This window comes from Panthera tigris, chromosome D1 (genome assembly GCF_018350195.1).
Source record: "Panthera tigris isolate Pti1 chromosome D1, P.tigris_Pti1_mat1.1, whole genome shotgun sequence".
NCBI classification, from domain to species: Eukaryota; Metazoa; Chordata; class Mammalia; order Carnivora; family Felidae; genus Panthera; species Panthera tigris.
The window spans coordinates 66,110,749-66,135,598 of record NC_056669.1 but is presented as its reverse complement, the minus strand read 5'-3'; the positions used below and the strand labels follow the sequence as shown (position 1 = coordinate 66,135,598).

At 35.1% G+C, this 24,850-nt stretch overlaps 1 protein-coding gene across 5 annotated transcripts in view; it reads left to right on the top strand.

The window, feature by feature from the left end:
- SBF2 (SET binding factor 2) overlaps window positions 1–24,850 on the top strand; it is a 473,279-nt gene that overhangs the window by 207,803 nt on the left and 240,626 nt on the right. For all 5 annotated transcript variants that reach the window (XM_042959198.1, XM_042959197.1, XM_042959196.1 and 2 more), the window contains exons 3-5: window positions 4,943–5,080; window positions 21,710–21,832; window positions 23,582–23,692. In XM_042959198.1, the coding sequence (XP_042815132.1) occupies window positions 4,943–5,080; window positions 21,710–21,832; window positions 23,582–23,692 (372 nt within the window). The remainder of the gene's footprint in view (window positions 1–4,942; window positions 5,081–21,709; window positions 21,833–23,581; window positions 23,693–24,850) is intronic.

The window sequence follows — 24,850 nt, the reverse complement described above, 5'->3', positions numbered from 1 at the left end:
TTGCTGATGCTAGAACTTCCAACACTATGCTAAACAACAGCGGTAAGAGTGGACATCCCTGTTGTCTTCCTGATCTCAGGGAAAAAGCTCTCAGTTTTTCCCCATTGAGGATGATGTTAGCTGTGGGCTTTTCATAAATGGCTTTTATGATGTTTAAGTATATTCCTTTTATCCCGACTTTCTCGAGGGTTTTTATTAAGAAAGGATGCTGAATTTTGTCAAATGCTTTTTCTGCATCGATTGACAGGATCATATGATTCTTATCTTTTCTTTTATTAATGTGATGTATCACATTGATTGATTTGTGAATGTTGAACCAGCCCTGCATCCCAGGAATGAATCCCACTTGATCATGGTGAATAATTCTTTTTATATGCTGTTGAATTCGATTTGCTAGTATCTTATTGAGAATTTCTGCATCCATCTTCATCAGGGGTATTGGCCTGTAGTTCTCTTTTTATACTGGGTCTCTGTCTGGTTTAGGAATCAAAGTAATGCTGGCTTCATAGAATGAGTCTGGAAGTTTTCCTTCCCTTTCTATTTTTTGGAACAGCTTGAGAAGGATAGGTATTATTTCTGCTTTAAATGTCTGGTAGAATTCCCCTGCAAGCCATCTGGCCCTGGACTCTTATTTGTTGGGAGATTTTTGATAACTGATTCAATTTCTTCGCTGGTTATGGGTCTGTTTAAGTTTTCTGTTTCTTCCTGTTTGAGTTTTGGAAGTGTGTGGGTGTTTAGGAATTTGTCCATTTCTTCCAGGTTGTCCAGTTTGTTGGCATATAATGTTTCATAGTATTCCCTGATAATTGCTTGTATTTCTGAGGGATTGGTTGTAATAATTCCATTTTCATTCATGATTTTATCTGTTTGGGTCATCTCCCTTTTCTTTTTGAGAAGCCTGGCTAGAGGTTTATCAATTTTGTTTATTTTTTTCAAAAAACCAACTCTTGGTTTCAGTGATCTGCTCTACACTTTTTTTAGATTCTATATTGTTTATTTCTGCTCTGATCTTTATTATTTCTCATCTTCTGCTGGGTTTGGGCTGTCTTTGCTGTTCTGCTTCTGTTTCCTTTAGGTGTGCTGTTAGATTTTGTATTTGGGATTTTTCTTGTTTCTTGAGATAGGCCTGGATTGCAATGTATTTTCCTCTCAGGACTGCCTTTGCTGCATCCCAAAGCGTTTGGATTGTTGTATTTTCATTTTCGTTTGTTTCCATATATTTTTAAATTTCTTCTCTAATTGCCTGGTTGACCCATTCATTCTTTAGTAGGGTGTTCTTTAACCTCCTTGCTTTTGGAGGTTTTCCAGACTTTTTCCTGTGGTTGATTTCAAGCTTCATAGCATTGTGGTCTGAGTATGCATGGTGTGATCTCAATTATTGTATACTTATGAAGGGCTGTTTTGTGACCCAGTATGTGATCTGTCTTGAAGAATGTTCCATGTGCACTCGAGAAGAAAGTATATTCTGTTGCTTTGGGATGCAGAGTTCTAAATATATCTGTCAAGTCCATCTGATCCAATGTATCATTCAGGGCCCTTGTTTCTTTATTGACCGTGTGTCTAGATGATCTATCCATTGTTGTAAGTGGAGTATTAAAGTCCCCTGCTTTACCACATTCTTATCAATAAGGTTGCTTATGTTTGTGAGTAATTGTTTTATATATTTGGGGGCTCCTGTATTTGGTGCATAGACATTTTTATAATTGTTAGCTCTTCCTGATGGAAAGACCCTGTGATTATTATATAATGCCCTTCTTCATCTCTTGTTACAGCCTTTAATTTAAAGTCTAGTTTGTCTGATATAAGTATGGCTACTCCAGCTCTCTTTTGACTTCCAGTAGCATGATAGATAGTTCTCCATCCCCTCACTTTCAATCTAAAGGTGTCCTCAGGTCTAAAATGAGTCTCTTGTAGACAGCAAATAGATGGGTCTTGTTTTTTTATCCATTCTGATACCCTATGTCTTTTGGTTGGTGCATTTAGTTCATTTACATTCAGTGTTATTATAGAAAGATATGGGTTTAGAGTCATTGTGATGTCTGTAGGTTTCATGCTTGTAGCGATGTCTCTGGTACTTTGTCTCACAGGATCCCCCTTAGGATCTCTTTTAGGGCTGGTTTAGTGGTGACGAATTCCTTCAGTTTTTGTTTGTTTGGGATGACCTTTATCTCTCCTTCTATTCTAAATGACAGACTTGCTGGATAAAGGATTCTCGGCTGCATATTTTTTTCTGTTCATCACATTGAAGATCTCCTGTCATTCCTTTCTGGCCTGCCAAGTTTCAGTAGAGAGATCCGTCACGAGGGTTATCAGTCTCCCTTTATATGTTAGAGCATGTTTATCCCTAGCTGCTTTCAGAATTTTCTCTTTATCCTTTTATTTTGCCAGTTTTGCTATGATGTGTCATGCAGAAGATCGATTCAAGTTACGTCTGAGGGAAGTTCTCTGTGCCTCTTGTATTTCAATGCCTTTTTCCTTCCCCAGATCAGGGAAGTTCTCAGCTATGATTTCTTTTCGTACACCTTCAACCCCTTTCCCTCTTTCTTCCTCCCCTGGAATTCCAATTATGCATATATTATTGCATTTCATCACATCACTTAGTTTTCTAATTCTCCCCTCATACTCCTGGATTTTTTTATCTCTCTTTTTCTCAGCTTCTTCTTTTTCCATAATTTTATCTTCTAATTCACCTATTCTCTCCTCTGCGTCTTCAATCCTAGCAGTGGTCGCCTCCATTTTATTTTGTAGCTCATTTATAGCATTTTTTAGCTCCTCCTGGCTGTTTCTTAGTCCCTTGATCTCTGTAGTAATAGATTCTCTGCTGTCCTCTATACTTTTTTCAAGCCCAGCGATTAATTTTATGACTATTATTTTAAATTCATTTTCTGTTATATTGCTTAAATCATTTTTGATTAGTTGGTTAGCTGTTGCTACTTCCTGGAGTTTCTTTTGAGGAGAATTCTTCCGTTTCGTCATTTTGGATAGTCCCTGGAATGGCGTGGAACTGCATGGCTCTTCCCCTGTGCTGTATAGAGTAACATCCGTTGGTGGGCGGAGCCACAGTCAGACCTGATGTCTGCCTCCAGCCCACCACTGGGGCCACAGTCATACTGGTGTGTACCTTCTCTTCACCTCTCCCAGAGGCAGGACTCACTGTGGAGTGGTGTGGCCCCTGTCCGGGCTGCTTGCACACTGCCAGGCTTGTGGTGCTGCTTTGATGGGAACCTGCGTATTAGCCGGGGTGGATCAGCAAGGTGCACAGGGGTGGGAGGGGCAGACTCAGGTCGCTTTGCCTTTGGTGGCCTGCTTCGGGAGGGGCCCTGTGGCACAGGGCGGGAGGTCAGAGGGATGGATCCACAGAAGCACAGCATTGGGTGTTTGCCGTGCAAGCACGTTCCATGAGGGGAAGTGGTTCCCTTTGGGATTTTGGCTGCGGGATGGGTGAGGGAGATGACGCTGGCCAGTGCCTTTGTTCCCTGCCAAGCTGAGCTCTGTCCTCCGGGTCTCAACCCCTCTCCCTCCCATTGTCTTCTAGCCCTCCCACTCTCCGAGCAGAGCTGTTGACTTATAACATTCCAGATGTTAAGTCCCTCTGGCTGTCAGAACACACTCCACAGGCTGCTCCACTTTTGCAAACCAGACTCGGAGGCTCTGCCTTGCTGGGTGGGCTGCCCCTTCACTGCCCCAGCTCCCTCCCGCCAGTCCGTGTAGCACGCACGGCCTCTCTGCCCTTCCTGCCCTCTTCCATGGGCTTCTTGTCTACTCTTGGCTCCAGAGAATCCATTCTGCTAGTCTTCTGGTGGTTTTCAAGGTTATTTAGGCAGATATGAGTGGAATCTAAGTGATCAGCAGGACACGGTGAGACCAGCGTTGTCCTACACCGCCATCTTCCCCCAGACCTTTCTTTATTATCTTTTAATGTCCATGGGATCTGTAGTACTGTTGCCTCTTTAATTTCCGATGTTAGTAATTTGTAACTTTTTTTTTCTTAGTTAGCTGGCTAGAGGGTTGTTGATTTTAATGATTTTTTTTTTCAAAAAACCAGCTATGTTTTCTTGATTTTCTCTATTGAATTTTGTTTTCAATTTAATTGATTTCTACTCTATTATTTCTTTTCACCTGCTTACTTTGAATTTAATTTGCTCTTCTTTTTATAGTTTCCTAAGATAGAAGCTTAGATTATTGATTTTAGATCTTTCTTCTTTTGTAATATATACATACAATGCTATAAATTTTCCTCTAAGCACTGCTTTTGCTGAATCTCGAAAAATGTTGATAAGATGTATTTTCATTTTCATTGATGTAAAAATATTTTTTAATTTCTTTTGAGATTTTGTCTTTGACCCGTGTGTTATTTAGAAGTGTGTTGTTTAATCTTCAAATTTTGGGGGAATTTTTCAGCTATCTTTCTGTTACGAGTTCAGTTCTGTTGTGGTCTAAGAGCATACATTGTATGATTTCTATTCTTTTAAATACATGTAAATATATTATATAGCCTATAATGTGGCTTATCTTGATGAATAAGATATCTTTTTCATTGAATTGAATTGAAGACTCTTAGATTGATGAAGGAATTTTGAAATAATTCTGTTTCCTACCAGCAATAGATACTTAGCTCTTTATCTTCAACTCATTTCATGATTTGTTCTGAAGTGGGAAAGTTTTTCATTTATGTGATTTGTTCCTACATATGCTAATCTATGTCTCAGAATGAGGGGCATCTGTGGAAAGTCTAGGCTGTCCTCATAAAATGTATATGTACATTAGATAAAGTGTTCTACGTTATAAATCTACTTTTAAAAATATAGTGGCTGAGATAACATATCACATTAGCTGGGAATTTTTTTACAATGGGGTGATATGTAACATTTCAGAAAGATTTATAAATAATAAATTTTCATTATGCTTTTAAAATGTGACAATTTTTTTCTATTCCCTTTAGTTTTGTCAACCTGGTGGGTGGCAGCTGTCCAGAGAGAGGAAGCAGCCAACATTTTTTGTGGTGGTCCTGACAGATATTGACTCAGATCGACATTACTGCTCATGCCTAACCTTCTATGAGGCAGAAATCAATCTACAGGTACAACCACTCTTCTAGGCAAACTACAAAGGAACAACATTTAAGAATCTTTTTTTTAATGCCATATTTGTTTTTGTTAAACTGTAAGTTTAAGTTCTTTGGGCTACTTTAAAAAGACTGAGGTACTAAACTGTTGGAGAAGAGAGAAAGAAAGTATACTTTGTTTTCTTTTATTTTTTTAATCATTTTTTTAAATGTTTATTTTTGTTTTTTTTTTAAATTTTTTTTTCAACGTTTTTTATTTATTTTTGGCACAGAGAGAGACAGAGCATGAACGGGGGAGGGGCAGAGAGAGAGGGAGACACAGAATCGGAAACAGGCTCCAGGCTCTGAGCCATCAGCCCAGAGCCTGACGCGGGGCTCGAACTCACGGACCGCGAGATCGTGACCTGGCTGAAGTCGGACGCTTAGCCGACTGCGCCACCCAGGCGCCCCTAAATGTTTATTTTTGAAAGACAGAGACACAGAGTGTGAGCATGGGAGGGGCAAAGAGAGGGAGACACAGGATCTGAAGCAGGCTCTAGGCTCTAAGCTGTCAGCACAGAGCCCTATGCAGGGCTTGAACTCACGAACTGTGAGATCATGACCTGAGCTGACGTCAGATGCTTAACTGACTGAGCCACCCAGGCTCCCCTTAATTGTTTTCTTTTAAAATATTGATCAGAATCTGAATATTTCTAATAATAGCATATTCATGAATTGGTATATTAAGAAGATTTATATCCCCTCATGTAGAAGGTGTGATTTTTTTCTCTCCTTTTCCTGAGCAATCTTTCACAGAATGTAAAGCATTTAATCATAATGTTCATAGATCACCTATCACAATGCTTGATATTATTTTTTAAACACCCAAGTAAGTGTCAACTCATTATTGTTAATGGCGGGAGTATCAACATGACTGAAATTCATAGGCTAGACCATTGAAACAAGAAATACTAGGTTTCTCAAAGAGTATTTGTTGGGGTTCTTAGTTTCAGACAACTGGACCTACTTTCTCTATGCATAAAAGGATTTATGACAATGAATTGCAGAGGTTATGTAATTTCATGGGTGAGGAATAAACAGGGAACCAACTTTGGATACTAGGAATTGCCTGGTTTGAGTCTATTTTAGTAGATACTTTTTCTCCCATTGACCACTTGTCACTTACAATGTTGGGTACTAGACAATATAACCTTTATATGTTACCCTAAAAATCTAATGTCATGTACAGCTTGTTTCACGATCTTACACCGGTGACTTCTGCTTTAATTCTCATATGTGTTGTTTCCTTGTGGACGTCAAGTTGCATACAGATCCCACCCCCCTGCAAAGGAATCAGAAAAACTCTTTGTTGTTGTTATGTGTTTGTTTATTTTGATTTCAAAGCTCTATAGTACAAGAAGGAAACTATAAAAGGGTTCAGAGGATATTGACTGAGCCAGTCAGCATTATCTGCAGTACTTTCTGCTACATGCAGGTGAATGAGTATCACTGCCATGGAAAAGGACTGGCTTTTCTAAAATGGCCTCACAAAAGAGCATTTGTCGTTTGGGTTACTTTAATTAAACCCTAATATCTGACTTTTCTAGATGCAGAAATCTGATTTTGCAGTACAAGAGGAGATAAATCACCTTTCCTGACACAGAGTCACATTATCCACATTCATTAGATTGATGTATTAAAACCAGCTTGCAAGTTTATTAAGTTACAGTGATAAATTAAAAGATTACATAGAACAAAATATGCACCACATATTATCAATACATTCTTTCTTTGTTGTCAGATCATTGTGGGAAGCCATATCAAAATCTGAAGCATTTTGGCGTGGAATCAAACTAAGGAATACTTTATGCTAAATATTTTTAAAAAATTTGTTTTAATGTTTATTTATTTTTGAGAGAGAGACAGAGTGTGAGCAGGGAAGGAGCAGAAAAAGAGGGAGACACAGAATCTGAAGCAGGCTCCAGACTCTGAGCTGTCAGCACAGAGCCCGATGTGGGGCTCGAACTCACAAACCGTGAGATCATATCCTGAGCTGAAGTAGGACGCTTATCGACTGAGCCACCTGGGCACCCCATGTCAAATATTTAATGCTTGCTAGACTAACATAACCCATTGTTTCTATTTGAAATTAGCCCATTGTTTCTATGTTGTCAATGGGGACAGAAATCTTAGAAGTTGATGACAATAGCCATTTCTGTTTTGGATAGTGTTTGAGTGGATGTTGCCGACAGATAACTAATCAAATTCCCATTTTTGATCATTTCAGTTTAAAAGTATTCTCCAGCCAAGAGCCTACCTATGTCTTTTAGGTGACCTTTCATTTTTATGTTTATCTTCGGAATTTAAGTTGGTTCTGAGAATGCAGTAGCAGTATTTTCTTTTATTTCCGTATTCTTGACAGTACCTCTTTACAACTCCCTAGAATTGTCCAATGAAACTGATTATTTAAGTCTTCCTCCTTGCTCCTTCATTACGAACCCTTCTTGCCCCAAAATAACTGACAGAAAAGTAATACATTAAGACAGTGTAGGGGGGTCCTGCACTGTCTATGGTGACATAGCAAGCTCCTGAAATCAGTTCCTCCCGCAGACACACCAAATCTACAGCTACATGGAGTGATTCCCTCTGAAAGAAATCTAGAAATGAGTTTAGCAACTCACATTTTACAAACAAGAAAATACCCACACTGAAATAAGTAGGAAAATCTGAGACAAACGCTCACCATAAACCCTACCCCTGGCATAGCAACATGAGATTGGGAAGGAATTTACAACTACTAGCATTTTCCTGAGTCATAAAGGATTTGGACCCAATATCTAGCCTCAACTTTAAAGACTTGCACTGAGGGATGGACACCCAAAACACCTAACTTTGAAAAATAATGGGTCTTATGTCCCTGAGACCCATCAACTATAGCAAACAAAGAAAGAGTTCTTAACAGGTTCATAAGAATTCACTGTGTCTGTGCCCCTATGACTCAGCATGGAAAGAACAGGGAGAAATGCCCACCTCTCGGTCTTTCCTTGAAAGAGTCCTGTTTGCATACTTTAAAAGCTGCCTTAGGGTCAGGTCTCTAATTTAGCATATTTCTGGGGGCCGTACTGGAGACCAAGGAAGCTAGCAGGTACCATCTCTGTGTTGTCTCTCTGGCCCACTTTACTTTACCAGTTTCTCTCTGGAAAGAACTTATGCACATATCTGGCACTTCAGATTTGCAGTTGCTGCCCAAGGAATGCACCCTTTTAATCTCCTGGCTCTGGTGGTCAGCAGAGCTTAAAGCTGTCAACTCCTACAGGACTGTAGCAAAGAAAGAAAGTTCTTAACTGGCCATCTCCACCCAGGAGTCAGTGAGAAGGAGCAGAGAGAAACACCCATCTCCAAGTCTTTCAGTGAAAGAGGTATATTTGCATACATTAAGGTTGCTTCCTGAGAGTCTGGCCTTCAGTCAGTCTGAATCTAGTTGCTGAGGTCCTTCTCTTTGGGACAATGAAAGGTCTTGGCACACCCTCAACTACAGGAAGCACTAAGAATAAGGTAGGCTGTTTGTGGACAATTACAAAGATTTGAGAGACAGCCAAGAACTACAGCAAGATTAAATGATAAGATTCATCCTCCTACAAGAGGCCACTTCTTCAAGACTAGGAGAGGTGGCTGTTTAATTGAATACCTAGAAACTAACAAAGAGAGTCAAGAAAGTGGAGAGACAGAAGAATATGTTCCAAACTAAAGAACAAGATAAAACTCAGAAAAAGGAGAAATGGAGATAAGAGATTTATCTGATCAAGAGTTCAAAATAATGATCATAAAAGATGCTCACTTAGCTCAGGAGAAGAATGAATGAACAAGGGTAGAATTTTAAACAAAACTTAAGAAAGAACCAATAAAAGTCAGAGCTGAAGCATATAATAACTGCATTGAAATGTACCATAATAGGATTTAACAGCAGACTAGATGAAGGAGAAAAAGGGATCAGTGAACTTGAGGACAGGGCAGTGGAAATCACCCAATCAAAAAAGCAAAAATGAAAAAAGAATGAAAAAGAGTAAACATAGCTTTAAGGATTTAAATGACACATTAAGTAGGCCGATGTTCGTGATTTAGGTATTCCAGAAGGAGAAGAGAGAGAGAAAGAGGAAGAAAACTTATTTGAAGAAGTAATGGCTAAAACCTTTCCTAACATGGGGAAGGAAACAGACACACAGATCCTTAAAGCCCATAGAGTTCTAATAAAGATGAACTCAAAGAGACTAGCACCAAGATACATTATAATTGAAGTGTCAAGAGGTGAGGACAAGAGAAAAGCAACTTGTTCATAAAAGGGAACCCCCATACTTATGAGCAGATTTCTCAGCAGAAACTTTGTGGGATACTAGGGAGTGTCAAGATACAGTCAATCTAACATATTCCACCTGACAAAAATGTCCTTCAGAATTGAAAGAGAAATAAACAGTTTTCCATACAAGCAAAAGCTAAAGGAGTTCATCACCACTAGACTGGCTTTATAAGAAATGTTAAAAAGAGTTCTTTAAGCCTAAATGAAAGGGTACTAATTAGTAACAGGAAAACATATTAAAGTATAAATCTTACTTGTAAAAAATATCTAATGTTGTAAAAGATGGTGGGTTAATCACTTATAAAGCTTAGTATGAAGGGACCAAAAGACAAAAGTAGTAAAAATAACTGTAACTACAAAAATTTGTTAATGGATACACACGATCAAAAAGATATAAATTATGACATCAAAAACCTAGATTAGGTGAGGGAGATGTAAAATGTAGAGCATAGAATATATTCTAATGTAAACTGTTATCAACTTAAAATAGACTGTTATAAATTGTTTTATGTAAACCTCATGGTAACCACAAGCAAAAACCTATAGTAGATACACTAAAAATGAAGATAAAGGAATCTAAGCATACCACTACAGAAAACATCAGATCACAAAGGAAGAGAGTAAGAGAGGAAGGAGGAAACAGATTACAAAATATCCATAAAACAAGGAACAAAATGGCATTAGTAAATATAAACTGATCACTAATTACTTTAAATGTAGACAGATTAAATTCTCCAATCCAGAGACTTAGAGTGGCTAAAAGGATTTAAAAAATAAGACCCAACTAAATGCTACCCACCAGAGACTTTAACTTTAAGGATAGACACAGACTGAAAGTGAAGGGGTAGAAGAAAATATCTCCTGCAAATGGAAACCAAAGGAAAGCTACAGTAGCTATACTTGTCAGACAAAATAGACTTTAATCTAAAAACTCTCATAATAGACAAAGAAGGTCATTATATAATGATAAAGTAGTCAACTCATCAAGAGGATATAACAATTGTAAATATTTATATACCCAACATCAGAGCAGCTAAGTAAATATAATATTTGCTTATGTTCTTTACGGATCTACCTTTTTTGCCCTCCAGTATAGGATGCAGTTCACAATCACATACAGCTTTTAATTATCATTTCTCTTTGTTTCTTTTTATCTGGAATAGTTGATCACCCTTTCTTTGCCTTATGACATTGACATTTTTGAATAATGCAGGTCCCATGGCCTCTTTTAATAGGCTGTCCATTATTGTGTGTTTTTTCTGATGTCTCTCATCTTTAGATTCAGGTTATACATCAGCAGTTGGATTACTGCCAACAATTGAAATACTGTGTGTTCCTTATATTGGTTTCTATTGGTGTCCATGTTAATTTTGGTAACTTGGTCAGGTGATTGTCAGATATTTCCATTGTCTAGTTGTTGTCTTTTGTCTTGCAACTAAAATGCCATCTGTGGGAAGATACTTTGAGACTATGCAAATATTCTATTACTCATTAATCATGCCCACCCCTAGATTTAGCATTAGTGATAATTCTTGCCTGTTCCAATTTTTATTTTGATGGCTGCAAAATGATTATTTCTCACCCCACACACCCTCTACCTTTACCAGTTGGTAGTTGACATTTTGCACTAAGCAAGAGCTTTTCTGTCTTGTCTATCTGAGCTAGAGACTCACTTACTCCACTTTCTTTTTCCTTCAATACTATTTAATTAATGGTTTTCATTGTCTTATTGCACAAATTGTCATAGATTTGTACCCTTCAGGTTGGTTCCTGTATTCTTTTGATAAGGCCCCAGCATTTTTTAAGGCATTTTTTTTAACTTTTTATCATAACAAGCTGATCCAGGCTCATCATATTCTTCCCTGCCCTTGGCCTTGAAATCAGCCATTTTCCCAAGGATCCCTGGCTAATTTGAGTAGAGAATAACATTAGAAATCAAGATGTAGGTTCTTATGTATTTGGAATCAGTGTTTAAAAAGTTTTTTTTCTTTTTAAGTTCAGATATTTTTTCATTTTCCATTTTAAGTGAACGAAATATTATAATTTATTTAGTTTTATAATCAACTTACAGAAGGTTAGATTCTGCTTCTTACGAGTTTTCCCAAGATTCTGAAAATGAAAATAAGTTGTAAGAGTTCTGGCTCCTATAGAATTATACTTAGGTAGTTAGGTATTAGCCAGAATTGTATGACAGCTTTTCTGTGCTCACCAAAGAAAGTTAATGTTTTTTGGAATTGGTCTAAAAAAACGGCATGGACAATGAGGTAGGATTTTTAAAAATAATATTAAAACTCAGATGATGTTCCTTTTAGGTCATCATTAATGTTTTTCCCATTTTTGGTGTGAAGTTAACTATGTTCTTTTTTAAAAATGTGTTTTTCTTCTGTTACTGGATCATATCATCAGTTCAAAAATAGATCTTTTTAATTCTCATTTGGTCTGAATTACTTCAGACCAAATATACTATGACACATTATTTGGAAACCTGAAGAGGAGGAACTTAGGGACACATCATCCAAAGTATAATTGTGCAACTTTAAAAATGTTGGCTCTTATCTTTCCAAGATACAGTAATACTATCAGTAATCACAAGCAAAACCTTTTCATTAAACTTTTGAAAATGGGTTCCCAAAATTATTTGACTAAATATAATTGTAGATTTTTTTCAGGGATTAGTAAAATACAACAGATGTAAGGTTGCTTTATATTACTTCTCTAAAAAATGATAGACCTGTCTAAATTTTTTATTTAGTTGTATCATTTTAAAGTATTTTTAGTGTGTTGAAAAATGTGTTTATGAACCAATAATAATGATGCAGTTTACAGTAAAGACATTTGGTATGTCAGCAAATAAATTGTCATCAAAGAAAGGGAGGGGGAATGATTGAGGGTACACTGGAGAAGTAAGATGAGGAATAAAGAAGGAGTACATAGAAGGAATAGGATTTGTTTCTTCATCTCAATTGGCTTAACAATCTAGTGTGAGGCAAAACCAAAATTTAAATATAAAGATACTCCAAAGTACCTATGTTAAGCACTGATTCAATGATAGACTTAATAATTAAAGACAGGGCAGTGGAAATAAGTCTTACCGAGTTTCAAGGATTCAGTGGCCTTTCAGAAAACAAGAGCTAAGGAAAGCTTAGAGTAAAGGAAATGGAGCAGTCCAGGCAAAAAGCTTGGATATGAAAATGGATAGGAAAAAAGATTATAGTGTTTATGATACATTGAAGGGCTTATCATGTTCCAGGAACTATGCTAAAAGTTTTATAGCACTTTTATTCCATTTTATTTAATTCACATGTAGTTTATTTTATTCTTACAAGAACAGCACTTGGTAAGTTTTAACGTTCCAATTTTATGGATGAGGCTAAAAGACTTACCCAGGGACATTAAAGTACTAAGTCAAAAAGCTTGAATCTGTCTGTCTCCAAAGACCAAATACCAATATCAAATACTAAAGCATCTATTACAAGGCTGCAAAAATTATATCAGTGTGTTATTGGTTCAAGAAGAATTGTCAAGAATAAGACCAGAACTGGTCTTATTATTTATTATCAATATATGACTATGGAAACATTCATTACAAATGAATGGAGTTTGTACAATTTAACAAGTGTTATTTAAATAGTTATTGAACTTTGTGAGAAAAAAATAAATTGAAATGCTCGTAGTAAAATACAATTCCAAATGATTGAGTAATTTATTTGGAAAAATGAAGTAATAAAAATGGATTTCTAAACTGATCTCTTGTTGGCAAAACTTGGAGCAGTGGGGGAAATCACATAAAACGTTCAATAGATTTATCTGAAGAATAGACTAGTCATTTTTTTCTTTTTTTCTCTTTTCCCTTTCCTGGTTATCAAGCTACTAAATTGTGCTTATTGTAGAAAATTTAGAACATATTGGGAGAAAAGTAAGACAACAGAAAAAAATTATAGTTTGATATATTTTGTTTCAATATTAAGGGTTTTTTAAAACTAAAACTCTATGTAGATCTAATTAATGTCTACACATTAATTGACCATATGGATGTAGTATACTTGATCCATCTCCTAATAGGCATTTAGTTCCCCTTTTGTCAATATCATGAATAACACTGTGATGAATATCTCTTTGGAATAATCTTGATTCCGCCAAGGAGGGTTTTGTCCGTGATTATCTATCTCACTGAATTAGAAATTACAAATAGAGAAAAGTGAGAAGTGGGTTTGCTAGTAATACAGTCAACATTATATTTGATAGTATTCTAGAGACTAATCCTCAGACCTCATTCAACAAAGAGAGTCTAGTGAAAAGTAGCATAAGTAACAATTCAGACAATGATCAAAATTGAGGGACATACATCCTGAGTTTCTAATGTTTGTTTGATAATTTGCAACATATGCAATTATCCACATAGGATTCTTGATATAGTAGGAATGGTGGAGATTATGCCTTTTGTGAAAGGGTCCTATCTCCATCCTCTCCCCCTTTTAAAATGAGAACTGCTTAATGGACAGAATGCTGAATCTTAACAGTCTCCTTGACATCCATCACAGATACATTCTGTAGGGAAAACATTTCACTTAATTAGGTATGATTGATTGGTATTATATGCTTAAAATAGTATGAGACATTAAAACAACAGGAGAAGCTTTTGAGAACAGGCTCCTAAAGTCCTTCAACATTAAATCCCTTTTCTTAAATTTTGACAGTTTTACACTAGGAAAGGCTGCAGCAAGAACTGTTATTGCTATTTCAGTTTAACATAAGGATTATTACATGCAAATATACTTAATGGAAAATAGTGTGAACGTCTTTCCAGATTTACAGTTTAACTTTTTGTATGTCATCTGTTCTAAACAGTTTCTTTAAACTAGCACCTATTTCTTTTAAAAGTTGTATATGAGTACAAGACATTGGAAAGAGAAAACTAGCCCAAGAATTATAAGACTTGACTTATTAATTCTCATTATACCTTTAATGAGCTGTATGATCCTGGCAAGTAATTTCATGTCTCTGGGCATGAGATTGCTTGTTTGTAAAATAAAGTAGATACCTTCTAGTACTATAGTGTTTTTATTATTCTATCATATTAATAACTACATCTGATTTTATTTTATTTTTTATATTAAATTTTTTTTAATGTTTATTTATTTTTGAGAGACAGAGTGCAAGTGGGGAAGAGGCAGAAAGAGAGGGAGACACAGAATCTGAAGCAGGCTTCAGGCTATGAGCTGTCAGCACAGAGCCTGATGCAGGGCTTGAACCGATGAACTGTGAGATCATGACCTGAGCCGAAGTCAGATGCTTAACTGACTAAGCCACCCAAGCGCTCCAGGCACATCTGATTTTAAAGATACATTTTAATTTTTCTCATAGTAGATACAAAGTTTCTACCCAAATTATGATCCACAGGATACTATTCTTAGTCATCTGAATAAGGCATACTTTTTAGACCACTATGTTGAATATAACCATATGTCCTATATCTTTATGGAATGTTTCAGTATGCCATGTTACATGATCATTAAGGTTTCAACATGTGTTCTTTGAGAAAATAAAGCTGAAATCTTGAGTCTTTGTGCTCAGCATATAAACTTCTAAATTAGGGATTCCAGGGAAGTACATTTTATTTAACCTATGAAATTGTAAGCTTAATTTCTATGATCATATAACTCACCAAATAATATTAATATAATTTTTCATTTAAAAATGATATTTTATCATTTCTAATCTTTTTCGTCCATTTTCACATAGTGGGAAAGGACTTTGAAAGGAACCATTGACTTTGGTGGTTCACAAAATAATTTTCTTGAGTTTATGAGAACGTAATTTTGAGTTGGTTAACCTATTAGAAAGGAAACAAACAAGAAGCTTATCTGTAGTTTCCCCACTTCATACAGAAGTTTGTACTCATTATTTCATTTTCTTCAGAGATAAGGTTTACCGTAATAGTATTTCTCATAATGTTGATATTTTAAGTCAGTCCTAGATGTTCTTAGTCATTTTATAAGATACACCAGAGAATTCTTGAGTACTCTCTAACAGTTGATTTGAGTTAATTATGTCTTGGGGATAAAAGATGAACATATTTCAGTGCCAGTGACCATATTCTTCAGTTTATGATGATTAATTTATTAACTGTGATTTATTCACTGTATATTAACTGGAGGGTAAAAGGTGTTTTAAAGAAGATATGCAATAAGAATTACTGAAATAAAAGATGCCAAAAAGTAAAACTTCAATAAATTATCATTCTCATGTTTCTTATATTAAAAAGTATATTATAAATTATGTTACCAACTAATAGTGTGAACATAGGAAATGAATTTTAGTTAAGTATGCCTAGCTTAAAAATTTAGTGGTTAGCTCATATTTTTAAAGGTTATATAAGAACTAAAATTAGGAAAATGAAATAGGCAGGATAGATAAATACTACAATTCAAGCTGGTATGTACATAGTATACTGCCTTTTTTTTTTTAACATTTATTTATTATTGAGAGAGAGAAAGCATGAGCATGGGAGGGGCAGACACAGAATCTGAAGCAAGCTCCAGGCTCTGAGCTGTCAGCACAGAGCCCGGCACGGAGCTTGAACTCACAAACTAAGAGATCATGACCTGAGCCGAAGTCAGACGCTTAATCGACTGAGCTGCCCAGGCACCCCAGTATACTGCCTTTTTCTAAGGCGTTTTCTTTGGATGCTTTGACTTGTCTCTTTGTTGGATTTCTTCTTTTCCCTTTCCCTTTCCCTCTGACTGTCCTATTTATTAAGTTCCGGCTCACTATTGTGGACCTCACTGATTTCCCTTCTCAGAGTTTCTCAACACTGTAAATATGAACTTCAAAATGTTACAATATTGTTTTGCACTTATTACTGTTATTTCACCTGTGTTGGTTTTAGCACTTAAGCTAGATTATAAATTTCCTGACACAAAGAACTGCACCTTATCCTTCTGTGACACATGCTATGTGTCCAGCCACTTAGTAAGTGTTTAATAAATAAACACATACAGATACATTACTATTTACTTTTTAAAACTTTAAACTTTTTGTTATAAAGATAATGCAAGAGTAAACATTTTAGCAAATTATTTTTCTCTGGATATGCACATATTTTTATATGGAATGTGAAAACCGTAATCCCATGACCCAGAGACAAATGCTAAGACAAATGCTAGTCTTTTGGTATATAACCTTCCAGGCCTTTTCTCCTCCCTATTAAAAATATAAACGTATTTAACACAAAATACGCACACACACACGAACACACTGTATACTACTTTTTTAAAGTTTATTTATTTTGAGAGAGAGAGGGTGAGAGTGAGCAGGGGAGAGAAAGAGAGAGAGGGAGGGAGAGAGCGAGAGTGAGAGAGAGAGAGAGAGAATGAGTGAGAGAATCCCAAGTAGGCTCTGCACTGTCATTGCAGAACCAGTTGTTGGTCTTGATCTAATGAACTGTAAGATCATGACCAGCGCCAAAATCAAGAGTTGGATGCTTAACTGACTGAGCCACTTGGTGCTCCTCCTTTTATCCTTTTTTAAACAGAATATTTAAAGAAATACTGTAGGAAGAGTTTTAGTGTGAAATACTATTGTTGAAAATGAGCTTTGCACATTTTGGATATTGGATACAAGTCTTTTCAAGGTAGAAGAGACAGGAATCAAGCATCAAGAGTGCACAAAGATGAGGCTGACATATTCAACCTGAGTGAAAAGATGAACTTCCTAAATATTTTGCGTATGGAGTCATCCCATAAAATCAGTAATCTAATAATTTTTAGCATTTTTGTCTCAGGATACATTTAAAAAGCAATAGTGCTTTTGGGGAAGATTGATATGGTAAGTACTAATTTATCCCATGTTATTGAAGCACAGAGACTGTGACCTACATAGAATGTAAATTACATAGAAGCTGGGAATCCCACTGGTACATGCAGTCCATGGTAAAAATAAGTAGGAAAAAAATCTATAAGTGGGCAAGTTGTAGCATGTGCTTATGGTGTGTATAAGAGATAAGGTGACCCTGCAAGTCATTGTGAGACAATTCAGTAAACTTAGTGTTTAAGATAAATTTGTATCTTTAATGGCATCTACTAGAATTAGGAATAATCTTAGGTTAGAAAAAGGCTTGCAAGTACTGTTCAGTGAGATAAAATATGTGAAAATGTTTTCTACTATAAAATATAAAATTTCAAAGCATTATTATAACATCTGTTACATTCATAGCCTATGTTTTAAATTTCCTGCTTATTTTTAGGTTTCTCACATCTTTTCAGCATGTGAAATACGTAATTGTTACACAAAAGATATTCTAGCTGCCGTAATGAATAAACAGTATTCCCTTAAATGATAAATTATTTATAGAAAAATTTTACCAAAACCACCACATTACTGTCTCTTGGAACAAACCTTATTTTAACCAGCAGTGTTGGGGTTTAAATTTTTTTAGTACTACATTTTTAGTACTACATTTTGCTTTGAAAAGAGGAGTATGAATTTTGTCTAAACTTGTGACATTATATTCTCTTTTTTTGTAGAAACATTGTTTATTAATTATAATGAAGTATTTTAATAAGAATTTTGATATTTAATTCATAATTTGACTTAATAAAACAATTAAGCAATAAATATTAAAAATAATTCCAGTCTTCCAACAGAGATTTGGAGAATTCAGTATTTTAAAAGGATGATGAAAGCTAAATTTAAGGAACACACACACACACACACACACACACACACACACAAAACAAAACAGTCTTTGAAATTAAGCATGAAAACCTGGTGTATTATTATAGTATAAAATCACTAAGAGGGATAGTATATCAGTGTATTATAGTAAACTCAAAGTTATGATCATAAGTAGTAGAGCTTCATCATATTTTATTTCCTTGGGATTCATCTTTTATTAAAAAATATTATAAGGAGTAAAGTTTGTATATAATTTCACTTTTGGGTTTTGGGTTTTTGTTGTTTTTATTCTAAAGTATATCTTAATGATGACATAAGATATACTAGATATATATTCTCAGGTAAATATTGCCAGGTAATCTATAAGCAAAAAGTATAACCAAACTAAAATTAGAATTTGGTGCTTATTTACTTCAACCAGAAATCAGAAAGTCTTAATATATTGCAAAATCTCTGATTAAAAAGATAAAATTATTACATAATATGGATGTTAATTGCCCTTAGTATTTTGCATTACTTTTTTTTTGACATTTCTTTTTTTTTATTTTATTTTTCAATATATGAAGTTTATTGTCAAATTGATTTCCATACAACACCCAGTGCTCATCCCAAAAGGTGCCCTCCTCAATACCCTGCATTACTTTTTGAGTTGAGATCTAATTACCATGCCACAAAATCCATCCTTTTAAAGTGTGCAATTTAGTCTTTTCAGTATATTAAAAAAAAATTTTTTTAACCATAGTACTGCATTTTGCTTTGAAAAGTGGAATATGAATTTTTTCTAAACTTGTGACATTGTATGCTTATAGGAGAGCTGTTAGAATTAAGAATAACAACATCTTATGATTTATAATACAGTTATGAAGTAAAAGCCAACCTCTGTAATAAAAAGTGATATAAATAAAAATGGAATTGTTTTTACTTAATACAGATTTACACTATACTGGCGCTTTTTTTCTTTTTTGTTAATAACTATTCCATTTAGTGAATGTTTAAAGAATAGCTTTAAGAAAAGACCAATGCATTCTATTTTGTGTTATGGTCAAAGTAGGTTAATGGTTATTTATTTGAAATGGTTATCTACTTAGTCAAGCTGACTTCTAATGGTACTCTAGGGCATTTATCACAATCTCATAAAATGGATAGCTTTATCTTTTTGAGGAATTTTAGTCGTTCTTTTGTCATTTCAAATTTGTTAGTAATCCATGAAGAATATGATTCATTGTGTGTGGAAATATTTGGTAAATTCATATTCATCACATTTTTATTATTTCTAAGGATTTTAGAAACCAGCCAACCTTTTAGCTTTTGCTTTATAACAGATGAAAATCTTTCAAGAGCATAGGGACCTTATGACACATATAAAAAGTAAACAGATAGTTCCCTTTGGATACGTGCATTCCATAGACATCTAATACTTGATTATATTTCACTGTGCTAGAAAATATACGAGCTCCAATGGAGATAGAAAATATAGTTTTTGGCCTCTGTAAGTGAGGGGGGCGGGGGAGAGACTTTCCTTGGTGAACTAGCCAGAAAGTTATTCCAAGAAAATTCATTCCTGCATGTATGCAGTGAACAAAAATTAATAAAGTATCAACCATGTGCCCAGCTCTTGTTTTAGGAACTGGAAAATTACTAGTGAACAAGACAGAAATCCTGGGCTTCATTAAGCATATTTTAGTGGAGGAGACAGACAAACAAAAAACAAGATAAGCGTGGGGCACCTGAGTGGCTCAGTCGGTTAAACATCCAACTTTGGCTCAGGTCATGATCTCACAGTTTGTGAGTTCAAGCCCCACTTCGGGCTCAGAGCCTGGAGCCTACTTCGGATTCTGTGTCTCCCTGTCTCTCTGCCCGTTCCCCACTCGCACTCTCACTCTCTCTCAAAAATAAACATTAAAAAAATTAAAAAAAAAAAAACAAGATAAGTGAAATAGGTTAATATGTTGGATGGTAACAAGTGCCAAGGAGAAAAATAAAGCAAGGAAAGAAAATAGAGAATGTTAGTGAATTGGGATTTTAATTAGGGTGCCAACAAAGGCTTAACAGATGAGAAGTCACTTGAATGAAGACCTAATGGAGATGAGGGAATTCATCATTAGAGTATCTGTGGGAAGAGTATTTCAGGAAAAGGAATAACAGACAGTGCTTAAGAGCCTTAGTTGGGAGCATGCCCAGCATGTTTGAAGAGCAACAAGGAAGTATACTGGGGCTAAGGAGGAATAGGAGAGACTGAAGGAGATTATTAAAATAATCCAGACAAGCAATGATGGTGGCTCATAATACTGTGGTAGGAGTGGAGGTGGTGAGCATTCAGGATTTGCTGACAGTTTGGATATGGGGCATGAAGGGAGAGGAATCCAGAGTTTTGATCTGCCAAATGGACAGGTAGGATTTCCATTAACTGAGACTCAATACTGTAGGAGGAATGGAGTTTGAGGAGAAAGATTGGAGCTATGGTTTGGACATGTTTAAGATACCTGTTAGTCATCTAAGTGGACAGGTCAAGCAGGCAATTGGATTTGGCATTTTGGGGAGAGGTTGGTGGGAGAAATGAGTTGGAGGATGTGTGATATATTGGTGAACTGTGCTGAGAATTAAAAGAAAAATAAGTAAAGGAAAGGCTTCAGGAAGGAAGACAGATTTTTGAGCTGCAAATTTGATTAATGGAAAAGAAAGAACATTCTAGTTAGGGAAAATGTCCTGGCATCTTAGAATATCATCTAGAAATCAATCTGAATGCTTTACTACCTTGTCTTTTTTTTAAATTTTATTTGTAAGCTTTATAGTGCATCATATAGTATAATGGAACAGTAGGTGCACAGGAAATACTTGTTGACACATAATGGGAACAAAAGTTTTCAAAGTTTATTTCATTAACCAGTATTTTTAGTCATTGTAATGTAGGGTATTTTTTTATTATAGATGTTTTTATTGTGCTAAAATGTACATGACATAGATTTGCCATTTTAACCATTATTAAGTGTACATTTCCATGGCAGTAAGTACATTCTGAAACTTAGTTTTGTGTAGAAAGATATTTTCTCTTCTCAAAAAAATCAACATTGTTGCTTATGAGCAGAAGGAATTTAGAGCTGATCGGGTTTCACTTCTAAGAGCACTGAGCATTCTGTAAGCCTTAGAATCCTAAATGAGCATCACTTTTGTTTGAAAGATTGGTACAAGTAGAAAAACAAGAATGAAAATTAGTGCCTTCTAAAATAGATCTTTTCTTAAAAACTGATTCTCCATTTAAGTGAGTATCATTTTTAGTTGTTTGGGTCACTATCTAAAATAATGTTAATGTGTCTTCTTTACCTTTGATTCCCGATCTCACATAGAAACCAAATGCTCACATAAAGTTGTGGTATATATCTGGAGCATAAGGAGCTTTTCAAAATTGAAATAAGCATGGCTTTCTTTATAATTTCTTTGTCTACTTACTTGCTTCTTAGATTCCTGTCAAAGTATGTATCTTTATTTTTAGTTTGAGTTTTGTAAATTATATTATAAATTATATTTTATAAATAATTTTGATTTTGTAAATTACATGAAAATGTGTGATATGTCTATCTTTTGTGAATTATAAATCTAGAAATTCTGTCTGTTCATTTCAGTGCATCTTTTTCTAGGGAACAAAGAAGGAAGAGATTGAAGGTGAAGTGGAAGGGTCTGGTTTAATTCAGCCTGCAGAAGTATTTGCTCCCAAAAGCCTGGTGTTGGTATCCAGATTAGATTATCCAGAAATTTTTAGGGTAAAGAACTCATAGTTGTCATTATTGATTTATATTATTGTGTGAATCTGCTTTGAGTGAATCATGGTAACAAGATTTTGTATTTAAAATATCTTTGAATTGATTTAGAGGTTCATCAATAAAATAAATGTAGTGTTAATAGAAAAAAATGTATTCATGTTGGATGAAATACATACCTAGATTAATGTAACTATTTAAATTTATAAGGATGTAGTGTTTGTTTTTAAATAGATCCCATGGCTACTGACTCCAAAATTTATGAATCTAAAAGAAATCATTTGATTGCCTGTAGCAAATTTAAAATGTACTAGCAGTATAACAACTTTGTGTTTTTATTTACCTTCTTTTGAGGAGACCAGGCTCAGTAAATAGATTGAATATCTAAATCTCAAATAGTTTTGGTCTCCAACATAGCTTTAAAATATTGTTTACTTCCAGATATTGTCTCTTTGACACACTCAGAATTTTTAAATGCAAAAAAAATTTTTTATACATTTAAGCTTTGAAAGAAGAGGGCTTACTTTTCTTATTTCAGTTGCTACCTTTAGTAATAGTAATGTTGATTATTGTCCGAAATCACAGATGTCTTTGGAAAATATAAAAAATATACCTTAAAATTTCTGCGGCGTCTGGGTGGCTCAGTTAAGTGTCCGACTTTGGCTCAGGTATGATTTCACGGTTCGTGAGTTCGAGCCCCACGCCGGGTACTGTGCTGACAGCTCAGGGCCTCAAGCCTGCTTTGGATTCTGTGTGTGTCTCTCTCTGTTTCTCCCCTACTCGCACGGTCTCTCTCAGAAATAAATAAAGGTTTTTAAAAATTTTTAAATATACCTTAAAATTTCTGAAGGACTTGGGAAATTAATACATAATTTCTGGAAAACTTTTCCATATTCTTGAGATTATATATATTCTAGAAGAATTAACTTAGTGTCAAGATTCCAATGGCAATGGGTAACTTCTAACAAATACTAATTTTTCTTTTTTTTTTTTTAATGTTTATTTTTGGGAAAGAGAGAGACAAATACAGAGTACAAGTAGGGGAGGGGCAGAGAGAGAGTCACAGATTCTGAAGCAGGCTCCAGGCTCTGAGCTGTCAGCACAGAGTTCGATGCGGGGCTCAAACTCATGGACCACAATAATGACCTGAGCTGAAGTTGGACGCTTAACCGACCAAACCACCCAGGCATCCCTACTAATTTTTCATAGTCACAAATTTTAATAAACTGAAAGATTCATAAAGATTGCATTTTATCTTCCATTTTACCACCTACCTTCTTCTGAGCTTACAGTGTTAATTATATCTTGTCTCTATTTTGCTAACCTCTGATAATTTACAAAATTTTTTTCTGTAGAACAAATATTCTGAATTTATAAGAATCACAAAGCAATAACATTTTGAAATTTTTATCTTGAAGTTTGACTTTTTGCAAAGTAGGCTGAGACCACAACAGTTTTAAGCCCTACAAATTTGCTAGAGTGTTTATCTCAGCACAAACACCTGTTTTACAAATTATGGTTCTGCTTTTTATAAACTCATCGCAAAAGCTCATTTAGAGCTTCTGGTCAAGGAGGAAAATTTAATAAACTTAATAACATTTGCTGCTTAAAACTTATTCCATGGTCACTGTGGAATATACTTTACTGGCTTCAAAAAGAAATTTCCTTAAGAGCAGATGTCACAGCAATTTATTTTTTAATGCTTATTTTTTCCATGAAAAAGTAATCTCTTCTTTCATCTTCTCTTTGTAGGCTTGCCTAGGTTTGATCTACACTGTATATGTGGATAGTTTGAATGTCTCCTTGGAAAGTCTCATTGCAAACCTGTGTGCGTGCCTTGTCCCAGCGGCTGGAGGGTCTCAGGTAAATAGAATAAAAAGGGAGATGAAGAGGGCCTGTTCCTCTTCTCCTCTGCTCCAGTTAATTTAATTTTTGAAGAAAAGAAAAAAATGGAATTCCTTAAATATTTTCATTTTAAAGAAGATCTTAGTTAAGCATTGTCCCTATGGTCTGCCTTCTAGAGACCCAAGATTCCATTCTCTTCTTAGGTCATAAGGTTAGTTTTAACACAGGGCTCACCTTTCACATAGCATAATTAGAAGTCATATTTTGTGTAACTTGAACTCTAGTTTACGTTTTCTTGGAAATATTCGTTTTTAAGCTGAACATTTAAAATGTCTCCTTTCTACCTTTATTACTCCTCTATACAGCTATGGCTCATTTCATTAACTTATATCAAAATGTTTTTTAGTGATAAAAATTAGAAAAACTCTAAACTACCTTTAGAAATATTAATGTTGATGACCATCCAAAATCACAGATCTTTTCCAGAAAGTATAAGCTATCCCTTAACATTTCCCAAGGTTTTTGTCATATTTGAGCCTCATATGAGGACATTAAATTCTTTTACTGACATAAAACTTTCTCAGAGTAGTCATCTTGTTTGTCTTAAGATTTTAATTTTCATCTCTGCAGTCGAAAAATAAGAACCTGAGCTTTTATGTCTCAATGTTTCCAGGGCACCATAGTTAAAAAAAAAAAAAAAAAAGACTTCCTTCACTTATTTTGCTTATTCTTGTGTAATGTTGTGGAAGGGGACAGCCCTCTAAAAATTACATTGTTTATCCTCCTCAGTCTGACAGAGATGATACTTGCTATGAAACTGACATTTTTTTTCCTTGCCCTTTGTCTTTTTTCTAATACGAAATTTATTATCAAATTTGTTTCCATACAACACCCAGTGCTCATCCCAACAGGTGCCCTCCTCGATGCTCATCACCCACTTTCCTCTCTCTCCCACCCCCCCCATCAACCCTCAGTTCTTTCTCTTTTAACTCTTTTGTCTTACCTGGTGTCCTGTTACTCTTAAGTTTTTATCCTCTTGTCTTCCTCCTATTCCCTCCTCCCTCATTCTTCTTCCCTTACTACAAAGGCAGAATACAAGATGTAAGTTTGGTTACAAATGAACCTAAACTTTAAAGCTGTGGAATTATTTTATGGAACTTTCTCATGTGGGATTTA